At 32.1% G+C, this 13,720-nt stretch overlaps 1 protein-coding gene across 1 annotated transcript; it reads right to left on the bottom strand.

Moving 5' to 3' along the window:
* Positions 1-6,623: 6,623 nt before the first annotated feature.
* LOC114259819 ((-)-isopiperitenol/(-)-carveol dehydrogenase, mitochondrial) lies at positions 6,624-11,853 on the bottom strand. The gene is given in 2 exon segments (XM_028199841.2): positions 6,624-7,018; positions 11,392-11,853. Coding segments are annotated over 2 exon segments (786 nt in total). The 5' UTR covers positions 11,852-11,853; the 3' UTR covers positions 6,624-6,692.
* Between the last annotated feature and the right edge of the window lie 1,867 nt (positions 11,854-13,720).

The following is a 13,720-nucleotide window of genomic DNA, read 5'->3' as shown; positions in this document are numbered from 1 at the left end:
CCCTGTACTCTGTTTTACTGTGTTACTGTTCTGCAGGCCTTCGGTAATCTCGGATTACTGGCCGGTTACGGTGCTAAACCCATAGGGCCGGGTTTGGGTCGTGACACAAGCTAAGTCCTTAGCGGAGGCATATCACCAGCACCTGAAAATGTTTTTCCTAAGTATGGTGAGCCAAAGCCTAGTAGAAATAATCTAGCACAATATATGAATCTTTACAAAGATATAAGTATGATATGCATATACAATGTCCATGATAAAATTATTCATATTCTAACAAGATCATAATATGCCAAGTTTCATATTTCAATCCATTTTATCTTAATTCATTTCATGACAATTCATTTCACCTCAATCCATGAGTCAAGTCCATTGTTATCCAAACAACCCAACTGAGGCTATAACTCAGTGGTTCTCTAACCAAAACAATCATTACACAAACACTTCAAATTTTCCATTTTACGGAAATTTTGTCTGTGGGAATCGACACCTATGTGTACGCGCGATTTTCAGGACTTTCATCCTAGACACACAAGCCAACTTAATTCAATGGAGTCCATTTCTTTTCTTCTTCCAAACATGGAATACATCCACTTTCTCCTCCCAAACATCATACATATGCAATGTATTAAAACATAGTCATATTCAATGACAACAAATAAGAGATTAGTTTCAATTCACCTAATCCTCATGCAATTTCTACAACAATCATAGCTATCCTCCACCGATAGCCCAAAACAGATATTTCTAAATAGATATACAATCTCCAAAACAAATAAACTATCCAAATTTCCATCGATGAGAGATAACAAGTATCCAGCTCCACCCTTGATATAAACATCTATCCAATTTCACATTCCCCATACTAATTCCATTATTTATACAAAATAATTATTTGAAACATTTTAGGGAAAAATTTCATTTTTTCCCAAATCCAATCCATGTGTCAAAATCAACAAATTTAACACAACACATCATAATATCTACACCCATAACTATTTTCAATACCTTCATTTGAAAACCCCTCTTTAGATTTTAAACCAAAACCATAGGTTTGTCCAAAATCCTCCAATCCCAACATTATTTACACAATCAACAAATAACTAATTTAAAAATCATAAGAGAGTGTAGAAAGTACCTACCTCAAAGTTAGAAGATGAGCAAAGCGAGGAGAAAACTTCAAAGACACAAAAATCGACTTTTGTTCAGATCAAAATGGAGCTCTTGAGATGCTCTACCTTTTTTTCCCAAAGACACTAGGGTAGAGAAACCAACGGATCTAGGTGAAAATATAGAGAGAATGTAAGTTCTAGAGAGAGAAGCTCAAGATCTAGGGTTTCAAAATGTTTTGAAGAGAGAAAGAGATGAAAAAGTGATGTGAAAAGTTATTGTTACGAACTGATATACACACAGTCCACTCGAGCGCAAGAGTTGATGCTCGAGCGTTAGACATAATAAGTTGTTCCGCTCGAGAGCAGAAAGTAACGCTCGAGCGCAAAATGCACACTCCTAGTAGTTTTGCAGACAATAGACCAACGTTCAAGAGCAAGAAGAGCTGCTCGAGTGTAGAATACACTCTCCCAGTAGTTTTGCAGACCAACAAAAGTACTGAGAGTTCACAAAGCCTGCTCGAGCGCAAGAAGTGCCGCTCGAGCGGAGGAGGAAAATTCTGGGCAACAAGACTTTAGAAACTAAGTAACCAACCTATCCCAAACGAAACCACAGTAATCCAATATCCAAATTTAAGGAGATACAAGGGAAACAAGAGGTGAACAACCATATGAAACCATGAAACCCGAGTCCGGGATACAACAAGGATCGGGTCAAAACCGGAATCGCTATACAATACCATTCTATTTTAATTTACATAGAACCAATAGTTATAGGCCTACTCTTACAACTCCTTTCCTTCAAGAGGATCTATGTTCTGATAACGAATTAGAGGATATGCCTATAAGTCTAACGGTTGGTACTCGAGCACATATAAATTCATGTCGTCATTCTCTTAGTAAGATGGATGTATTATGTCCTTTCTGTTCAACATTTTATTGGATGGATGAAAAATTAGTAAAATCATCTCCAAACCGTTCTCTATTTGAAACATGTTGTTCGAAAGGAAAGGTTAAGCTTCCTCTACTTAATACACCCCCTTCACTTCTTTAAACATTATATGATAGGAATGATGATAAATCAAAATTGTTTTGATGTTATACTCGAGTGTACAGTGTAACCAATGCTTTCAAAAGTCTTGGTGCTACATTAAATCCAAGAGTACTTACTGGAAGAGGCCCTACATCATTCACTATCCATAGGGAATTACGACATCTAACAAGATCACTACTATCACAATCAGGGCAGGATGCAGCTTATGTGTAATTGTACATTTATGACCCTAATTTAGCTTTAAAAGTTCGCAATTGTAGAAATCCTCAATTAATAAGAGATGTTCTAAAAACTATTCAAGCTAGTTTATTACATGTTAATGCATTCGTTGGCTCATGCAGTTTTAAATTAATTAGCTTTGATAGGACGAAATTTACTTACTCATCTCCATTATAATTCAACGACAGATCGCTGACAGTATAACCGGCTAATTACAGATGAGATTGCAGTTGTAATACCAAGTGATGGAACCAAGGTTAGTGAAATAAGAGATATTATCTTACATCTATAAGGAAATAATGAGCTTATGAAAATCAACGAATGTCACCCAGCATATTTTCCATTACATTATGTTTTATTATTTCTACATGGTGAGCTTAGATGGGAACCTGAGATCAAACTGTGTGATGTTCAACGTGATTGGCCTTCAACTGATCGGTTTACTCAAATGGATTTTTATAGTTATCGTTTGTTTGAACGATTCATAGAGTATTCAACAATTTTGAAAGCTAGAAAATTGTTCCAAGAGTTTTTAGTAGATGCTTGAGCCGCAACTGAACAAAATAGGTTGACTTACTACAAGCTTAATCAAGGGAAAATCTGTGCTGAACTTTACCAAGATTTGATAGATATTGATCCAAATGACTTGCGACCAAATCAAATTGGCCAAAGGTTTGTTTTGCCATCTACATTTCCTAATGGTCCTAGATACATGTTTGAAATCTTTCAAGATTCAATGTCTATCACACGATACAACCAACATCCAGACATTTTTCTCACCATGACTACAAATCCTAATTGGCTAGAAATTACTTCGGCATTATTACCGTACTAAAAACCTATTTAATTACCTGTGTTTTTGAGTTAAAGAGAAAGTGCTTGATGAAGGAGATAGAGAAAAAAAACCAAGTGTTTGGTAATAAAGTTGCGCATGTTTTTATAATTGAATAACGAAGCTTTGCTCATATGCATGCACTTCTATTTCTTAAGGGTCTAGACAAAATTCAGATATATGCTCAAGTAGACAAATTGGTTTATGTAGAATTTCTAGATCCAAAAGATGAACCTATGTTTTTTGAAACTATCAAGTGTCGTATGGTACATGGACCATGTGGTGCTCGAAATCCACAAGCACCATGTATGGAAAATGGTAAATGCACTAAGAGATACCATCGAGCGTTTGCAGAAACAACTACTATGGATTAAAATGGATATCCTATCTATCGTCGTCGCAATAATAGTCAAGTTCATATTGTGAGGAGGCAATAAGTTGATAACAGGGACGTCGTACCATACAATGCATATCTTTCTAAATGCATCAACTGTAACATAAATATGGAAGTTTGTGCCAGAATGAGATGTGTCAAGTATATACACAAGTACATTTACAAGGGTTATGATCGTACAACGATGGTGTTGGGATTGATAATGAGATCTAACAATATCTCGATGCGAGGTATATTGGACCTCCAAAGCTGCTTGGCAAATATTTGGTCATCTGTTGCATGCAGAGATGCCAACAGTTGTACGCTTGGTACTTCATTAACCTCGAATGCATCACATTCTTTTTAATTCTGATGAATCATTAGAAGCAATTGTTTCTAGAGCTAGGCAACAAATGTCAACTCTTATTGATTTTTTTGCATGTTGCACTTTCTATGGAAGATGAATGTCCATTAACTTACCAAGAATTTCCACAGCATTTTGTTTGGCTTAATTCAGAAAAAAGATGGAAACCAAGATAGCAGGGATATGCAATAAGTAGAATGTACTTTGCTAGCCCTAATTGTGGTGAAAGATTTTATTTGCGTTTGTAATTAACTGTTGTCAAAAGACCAAAATCGTTTCAATGCTTACGCATGATCAACAATGTTTTGCATGATTCGTTTAAATCAGCATATGTTGCAAGAGGATTTTTAGAAGATGACGAAAAATGGATACAATGCCTTAAATAGGCTGTAGTTATGAAAACTGGTTATCAATTGAGGAGATTATTTACTATTATTCTTACTCAGTGCTCTCTACTACAACCATATGCGTTATGGAATCAATTTTTAATACATATATGTGATAATCTTACATTTAAGATTCGAACATTGTTTGCTATTTTTGAACCAACTAAGGCTCAAATTAAAGACTATGGCCTATATCTTTGAATCAAATGCTCCAAGAATTAGAAAAAAGTTTAATTGACTTTCTGCCAATGCCACAACCTTCCCGCCAATTACATAAATTATGTTTCAGATTTTGAATTGATATAGATTCACTTTTTACATTTTAAAAATTATATTTTTCTCCTCCAAATTACTAATTGCATTATGCATTGCCACTTCTATTTTTATAGTTGACTTAACAGTTTTAATAATATCAATAATAACATTTTACAAAGGGTTTGGATCGTGTCCGATTTAGGATTTGAGGGGTTGTTCAAGCTTGTGAAACTTATTTCGATAATTCGAACATATAAGACAATTTGTGTATGTTACTTACAAAAAAAATTAAGTCAATTTGATAATTGTATCATATTTAATTTATTGCGTTTGTTACTAAAAAAAAATAGATGATCTATTTTAAAAAAATACAATTGTGACTTAATTCTTCTTTCTTTTTTCTAGAAAAATGAATTAAATTGAATAGGTTATGATTATTAAATAGACTTAATTTTTTTTGTGGATAATGTACACGAAGGCCTTTACAAAATAAATAATTAAAATCATTGAAACGAGACTTGTGGCAGACTCCACAAGCCTAGATAACACCCTCCAGTCTAGATCTTGGACTGGAGAGAAGCCCAATCGTTTACAAAATACCAATTTTACCTTTGAGATTACCTAACCTAATTTTTTTGGATTTGCTTACTATTGTGCGCAATGCACAACAATGACTATTATGCGGCACGTGGACTCACTTTGGATCTTTTTTCGATAATATGAACTATTCAAATTTTAGGAAACATCAAATAAAATATAACTGTAAAAAATTAAGTTGTTCGGATATCAATAATTTATTTATCAAATCACATTTGTATTCACATTATGATACTTAGTATTTTTTTAAGTACAAATATGATTTGATAAATAAGTTATCCATATCCGATCAACTTAATTTTTTATAAATATATTTTACTTAATATTTTTCTTAAAAATTAAATAATTTAAATTATAAAAATAAAACCCGAAGTAAGTCGAACTGGCCACGTATGCGTTTGTACAAGAGTGACCCAGCTCCAATTTTTCTACATTTCATCTATTTTCTTTCTCGCCTCTTCGCAACACTTTCCATCAAACATGTGATGAGCAACCCCCAACGCCCCACCCTGTAGCAATGGGTAACTGGTTGGGTAGGCCTAGAAAGGCGAAAAGGTAGTATAATAATTTTATAATTTAAGTGAACATTAATGTTATGTTTAATTAGAAAATTTAAAGAAAAATTTAAAAAGAGAAATAAATAAGATAAATAAAATATGAATAAAATATATTTAATCATTTTCAAATCCCTTAACCAAACATAACGTAAGGTAATTATATATTTTTTGTTACATCCATTAGTAAACAATGTTTCGGAAGTAGTAAAGTGAAATAAGATCAAATCTAGGTTAAAGATAAACTTTAGGGATTATTAATGCAATTTACCCAAACTTAAATTACGCCTTTTCTAGATCTATTTGATATGCATAATTTTTTAATTGAAATACAAAATTACTAATTATGTTCAAGCTTTTCCAACGCATTGTTTTCAATTGATATTATTGATGTTGTGAGTAATTCATTTAGTAGGTGTTTGGCCTGCGCTAATTTTTTTTTTTTTTTTGCATACATATATTTATTTAGGTCACATCTATCAACATCTATTAACATCTCCTCTCTATTTTGCTACTTGCTTTCTTTATTTTTTCACATATTTTTTTTAAAAAAAATTAAAAAATGCATTTATTTAGAACATTTCAAACAATTCCTTAATTTTTCTTATGCTGTAGGTGGTGTTTAATAATCTCTATTTTTCTATACATTTTTTTTATAAAAAATTAAAAAGTATACTTATTTAGAACATCTCAATTTTTCTTATGCTGTAGGTGGTGTTTAATAATCTCATTAAACACTTAAAATTTAATACTCATTTAAAAGTTGTGTTTGAAAAATTGATTTTTTTTTATAATTTTTTTTAAGATGGAGCGTTTTTTTTTGTAACCAAAAGAACGATTGGCAAATAGGACCTTAATATATTAAACGAAAAGCATCCCTTGATATCTGATCCATTAAAACCGAAAGTTCCAAACTTGCCGTAATCATGAAAATTGAATGTGACAGCATCAATCAAGCTAAGAACCCGCCATCTATGACCATATCATGACCGGAGATGAACCCAGATTCATCGGAGACCAAGAACAGCACAGCATCTGCCACGTGTTTAACTTTGAGCACAATCCCTTTTAACGGAGTGCAACCCTCGTATTCTTTCTCAACTTCTTCCTCTTCCTTTCCAAGCATTGCACAAGTTAACGGCGTCGCAACCCCAAACGGCGACACACTGTTGACTCTAATCCCATGCTGTCCGAGCTGCTGGCTAGCCGACCTCACCAGCGCGATCACAGCGTGCTTTGACATCACGTAATCTGTCAACTTGTTTCCTCCCCTACTACCTGTTGGGGATTTATGCACAAAAACAGTAAAAATTATTAGAAATTAAATAACAATGGGGATTTTGCTTCTTATGTCATTTTGGTCTTTCCACTTTCAATTATCTCAATTTTGACTCTTAATTTAAAATTTTGTGTCATTTTGGTCCAATTAATAATATTGATAGTGTTTTTGACGAAAAATAATCTCGTTAAGTTTAGTAAATTTATAATTTTACTCTAAAAATATGATACAAGCCATTTATATGTATTGCATTTTGCATTTTTTGAATTTCAAAACTTAGCGCTTAACCATCTCAAAATATTATTTTGTTACAATTAATTCCTTCTGTTAGAATTCTGTGAGAGATTCATACAAAAGTAAGAATAATGTTAGCGACCCTAAAATTTTTATCAAATATCTCATATGGATGTGAATGTGAGTCTCACACACATGTAAAACATTTAGTAGAACTTTTGGTAAAATTTTTAAGGCCTCTAGTATTTTTGAAAAATTAGATCATATGTAAAGTACATGACATATTTATTAAATTTTTAAGACAATAATACTCTTATTTTGATTGCACTTACTACAAAGATAAGAGAGACAACGTAAGAGTATTATTGTCTTAAAATAATAATAATAATAATAATAACGGGTGTTATTGCTCTAAAAAGTCAACAAGTATGTCATGCGCTTCACACATAACCTACTCCATTTAAGTCCTGGGACCATGGTTCTAAATTGTGGTATCAGATAACGTAACGATATTGATCGTGGAGTATCAGTATTAGTTGTATCGGCTAGTATGTATTGGGAATCGAGTGTCATGGTCGTGAATTTTCTTGACCATTTTTCAACACTTTCTTACTTGTTGCGATGAGTATCAGCCTGTCACTGCTTATGTAATGACATGGTCGGGAATTTTCTTAACCATTTTTCAGCACTTTCTAACCTGTTGCGATGAGTATCGGCCTATCACTGCTTATATAATAACTTGTGTAACAGTTACACTGATTTGCTTTCGCTTTTTGTTCGCGCCGATATACCGATGAGTATCCAAATTGGTACCTCCATTTTGTATTATGAATCGACTGTTACACTACATAATGACCATTTTTTTAGAACTTTGCCCGAGATAGAATCCTAATGAAAGGCGTTAAAAGTGTAATAAGAAAATTGTTCGATATATCTTGAAATATTGTATTTTGAAATTTAAAAGAATAAAATGCAAATGAACCATTATTTAAGACAATGTACTGTGATATATCTTGAAAAATAATAATAATAATAATAATAATAATAATAGAGTTATAATAATAATAATAATAATAATAATAATAATAATAATAATAATATAGCTTGCAAAATTGACGAGAACCACGACAGATTGCTATATAAAAATCATATTCGCTTTTTCATGCAAATTTTAACATTCAAATTACAATTTTAACATAACTTAGGGTTTTGCAGATTGTGGAAAGAAAATAAAAAAAAAAAAAAAGAAAGAAAGAAAGAAAGAAAGAAGAAGTAAAAGGAGAACGATAGAAGGGGGTGCGACGGACCGTGGAGAAGGGGATAGAGGAGGAATGCGAGGAGAAGGCTGGCCGAATATGGCTCAAACGGTGGTAAGGAAAGGGGTGGCCGCTAGCGTCTCTCTCTTTTTCTCTTCCTTCTGCGTTTTGTTTCAATTTTTTTTTTTTTTTGAGTAAAATTCAATTTATCCTCTTATAGTTAAGGGCCAGAGCATTTTAACCCCTTATGGTTTAAAAATAGCCAACTGCATCTCTTGTGATTTTGAAATAAAGTGTAACAATTACATTTTTCATCTAAATTAACGAAAATTGGGTTTCACATGCGGATTTTGAGAGTTTGGCAAACAAAATAATTAAGACAAATTCAGAATTTTATGAAAAGACACTATTCAGGATTTTGAGAGTTGTCCTTTGGCTTCATCTTCTTCCCCCCATTTAATTGACAAACCTAACACTAATCCTAAATCTGCCATTATCACCTACCTCTGCGTCCTCATCTCTCCAATTTATCATTTTTTCTTCACCCAAGCCTCTTCATTTTCCCTGTTTACGGAACGCTAAACATGTCTCCCTTCCCTCTCTCACATTGGTCACCTCTGAACAATGGTCCTTCGACCCCTCTACCGTGATCTTCTCTAACAACTGTCTTTCAACTCTTACCACCTCTAAATCTCTGTATCACATTCAAAGGAAAGCAAAGAAATGCTAAGGAAACAGGAGAATGATTGAAGACCCGAAATAGAAAACCCCAATCTTGAAGCTAAAATTCTAATTAGCAAGTCCATTATATTCTCTATTATGAATTTCGTATGGCTTATGAGCAAAAACAAGATTCGGTGCCCAAAAACACTATCGAAAATGATTTGTCTTCACTTTTTGTTCTTCTTGAGTTGATGACTGATCAATTACATTTTGTCCTTTAATCAAAGAATTACTAGTAAAATCACAGGCTGGCCTCGATTTATTTTTTTAATATCAATTTTCATATCTTGAGTTCATAACCCATTACTTACATTTGTTGGAAGATTCACCAGCAAGAACAGATTGCTGGATTTAAATAAAAAACCCTTTATTAACTCTTTTGTGCTTGATAAATATATATATAACTTAATATTAATCAAATTTGAAATTAGATTTAAAAATTAAATAAATATGATTCTAAATTAACTCAAAAAGTTAAAGTAGGATTCTAAATTAACTTAAAAAGTTGATAAATTCTATAAATTAGGTTTAAAAAGTAGTAAACAATTTTTATTAATTTTTATAAGTAAAAAACAATCTGATTGTTAATTAGGGTTAAACGCATTTATAAATATGCTCTCCCTTTTCTCAAAAAGAATAATTTATGAAAAGAAACAAAGGGTATAAGTGTCTTTTTGTCATTAACACTAATAGAGTTAGTGTTGTAATTTAATCTAAAACCATAGAAAAGGTTGCTGTCTATATTTAAACTATAGTGATCTAAAGTGCTCTGACGCTTAACCACGAGAGGATAAAATAATAATAATAATAATAATAATAATAATAATAATAGAATAATAATATTTATTTATTTTTTTTTTTTTTTTTGGCCTTAAAGTAAAGCCACGTGGTTTTTTCCATTCCGCAAGAACTACATAAAACTCTAACCCTAGAGGATCCAAACGCAGCAAAAGTAAACAAAATTTTGACAAAATGACGCAAATAAAAAAGAGAGTTATGTGTAGGTTTTAACATGTGGATTTATTATATAATAAGTTTTATGTTAATTAATAGTATTTTTTATCAAATGTCATTTAAAAAAAGTTAATAATTATTAATTTTTAATGATAATTTAATAATTTTATCACAAAAAATATTACTAATTATAAGTTTTAAAGACAGTTTAAAAAAATCTTCATAAAAAAGTCATTAATTTTTAATTTTAAAAAAGAAAATTTTAAAAATTTTATTACAAAAAAAGTTCGTAATTGTAAGTTTTAGCGACAATTAATAAAAATAGAGAAAAAAAATTACTAATTATTAATTTTTAGCGACATATGCAAAAAATCGTAACAAAAAATAATTTTTAGCGACGATTTTATTGGGATTTATTTTTAATAAGACTTGATGATAATTAAATTTAACTATTAGAATCTATTGGTAATTTACTCTAAATAAAACTAGACATGAAATGTAACAACTACATTATTCAAATTAAAATAATTAAAAATTAAATAAAACTGATGAAAAGTGTAATTTAGGGGTTGTTTGGGGTGTCCTAAATAAGTACACTTTTTATCTTTTTGGACTAAAAAATTGAGGTTGAAAATATGGATGTTTGGGTTAACTTTTTGACTTTTTATGAAAAAATGTGTAATAAAAAATTGTAACAATTGATTTGTAGGGAAAAATTCGAAATAAGAGTTGTGCAGCCGTAATTGTTGACTTTTTGTGAATAGTGTTAATTTTTTAACTTTTTGAGTAATTTTTTGACTTTTTAACTTTTTTACAAGTTCCCAAACTTGGCCTTACTCAATTTGAAAAGGGCAAATTACAAACAAACTCTCTAAGATTTACTTAAATTACAAATTATCTGTGTAGTTTTAAAAATTACCTTATGTCCCTATGATTTTTAATTTCATAACAAATAGGTCCTTTTATTAATAAATCATCTAGTTAACTAATAATTTTTAATAATGTTAAAATTTTATTTCAATTAATAATTCAGATAATTTTATTATTACATAAGTGAACAGTTTGAAATTTTACTTTTTCACTTAATTCTATTAAATAAAAAATTTTAACAAGAAAATATTTATAATTTTTCAAATCACATAAAGCAATTCATAGTTTAAACAAATCTTATCCATTTGAAAACTTTAATTGTGTTCCAACACTACCTGTCACACTCGCCGTGCACACAATGCTCCCCCTCACGTGCTGCTCCACCATCACACGCGCCGCATGCTTCACGCATGCAGTCATGTCGCGCACATTGATCGCAAACAGTCGGTCAAATTGCGAGAAGTCGAAGTCGAGGAGCAACTAATCGGAGCTGCTCCCGATTCCTGCGTTGCTGAACATGATGTCGAGCTGCCCGAAAGTCTGCATGATCCAGTCCACCATGGCTTTCACTTGCTCTTCATCGGCGACGTCGCAGTGGTAGTAGCTGCATCGATCTAAGCCGATCAATGCGGCCACGAGGCGGCCCTTTTCATCTTGGACGTCGGCGATGACCACCGCATGTGCGCCGTGTTGGGCGAAAAGATGGGCGGTGCCCTCCCCAATGCCAGTTGCGCCGCCGGTGACTATGGCTACTTTGCCTTGTAGCTTCTTCAATGACATTGTTGGCTCTGTCATTTTTTTTTTTGGGGTACAAAAATGGAGAGAGATTAGATTGTGTTGGACCATTTTAATATCTTTTATTTATTTATTTATTTATTTATCTTGGTCATGAATGGAGTTTCATTACTTTGGTAACCTCTCATCTTGGTCATAAATGGACATAAATAGAGTTTCATTACTTTGGTAATCTCTTATCTTGGTCACGAATGGAGATTAATTAGAATTCATGACCTTGGTGGTGAGTTAATTTGGGAGTTTCTCCATTTACTCTAGTTTAATGATCATTTTTATTTTTTGTGTAACTGTAAGGTCCTAGTGGCCTATAAATAGTCCCTCTCATCTACTCTTTTCTATACCAACACACACTAACTATTTTCTATACAAGAGAGATTACTAGCAAAGAAGGGTGTTTTTGTTGGTAGAGCTTTGGGTTCACCATCTTGTGTAGAGTTGGCCTGAACCATATGACAAGTGGTCGGGCTATTGTATCTTGGAGAGGACAAGTCATAGTTTTGTGACTGCTGCATCGGTATTGGGGTTCTTCCTACCGCAGTGGGCTTGATCTCCTTAAAGAAAACGAGATATCCGTACCTCAGCCTGATCTATTTATATCTCATTTTCTTTGCATTATCTATCAATAAAATATAATGTTTTTGGTATTTTCACTAATTGATTGTAATATATGACGAGATATTGGGTGGTTTTGAAACATTGGTTGGTTTTGAAACATTGGTATATGAGTCACCGCTCTAACGAATCTTGGGGCCGGCGGCGTTGTTTTTAGAGTATACAATATTTTGAAAAGTTAACGATGATGATTAGTTATACTTTTTAATTTACAGCATATGATTTGTATTATTTTGATCATTGTGTTGGTTTGGTTGTTATCAAAGTATTAAATATATATTAAAACAAAAAAACTAATACTCTTTAGTATTTATAATCAGAGTTAGATTACAAATTGCTACAATATAAATGTTAGGGATGAAAACACTCTGCAACTGATTTGGACCCCAATTTATTCTAAAATTAATGGAACCAAACTTAACCATGGTTACTCCTAATAGAAGACCAATTCTTTCTCCCATGTACAGCCGACACTGTCCCATCCATTTTCGTAGTCTTTTTTTTATTTTTTATTTTAAGGCTGGGTATTCGGATTAGTTTATGCATACCTTGACTAATCTCGGGTCTTACGCAAAGCGTTCATTCCACGTGTATAGACAAATCTCAGACAAAACCTACCGATTTGACCTCAAAAAGTTGATTGCATCTTATAAGAGTTGAACCTCACCCTAAGAGTAGAACTTGAAACATTATTGCATAATTCTCGTCTACAATGTCCATTATTTCCTTAACTTCGATGACCGGCAAAGCACAGCTAGAGTTTGTTGATGAGGCCATGGCAATGGTCGCACTGCTGGAGTTCTCCATTGTAGACTTCTCTCCACATCTATGAAAATGTGTATACGAGTAAAGTGTATAGATTTATGGTGGAATGAGAGAAGGAAGTTGCTTAGTTGAGTTTGCATTCTCACTATTGATGTTGTTGAGAAGAGAGTAGTTTGACTTGGTTTTCCCCAGCACACTAAAAATAAAAAATTTTAAAAAAAATACAAAGGACAACATTGACCCGCTTCCAATTGTCAATATATAATTAGGGAGCTTGATTTATTCATCTCAATTATTAGTATGTTTATAAATAATTTCGATTATTTAAATCATTCATTTTTTTAAAATTTATTAAGTAAAACATTTATGTAAAAGAATAAGATGATCGGAGACAAGTAGTTTGTTTGAATCAAATTTGTATTATAAAAAATAAATGATTATTCTTTAAATTATATTTGTCATCTATTTTTTAAGACAAATATGACTCAAACA

This window comes from Camellia sinensis, chromosome 15 (genome assembly GCF_055761805.1).
Source record: "Camellia sinensis isolate YWXY chromosome 15, ASM5576180v1, whole genome shotgun sequence".
In the NCBI taxonomy this organism is placed as follows: Eukaryota; Viridiplantae; Streptophyta; class Magnoliopsida; order Ericales; family Theaceae; genus Camellia; species Camellia sinensis.
Note: the sequence above shows the minus strand (reverse complement) of the source record. Positions and strands in the feature narration are given on the sequence as shown.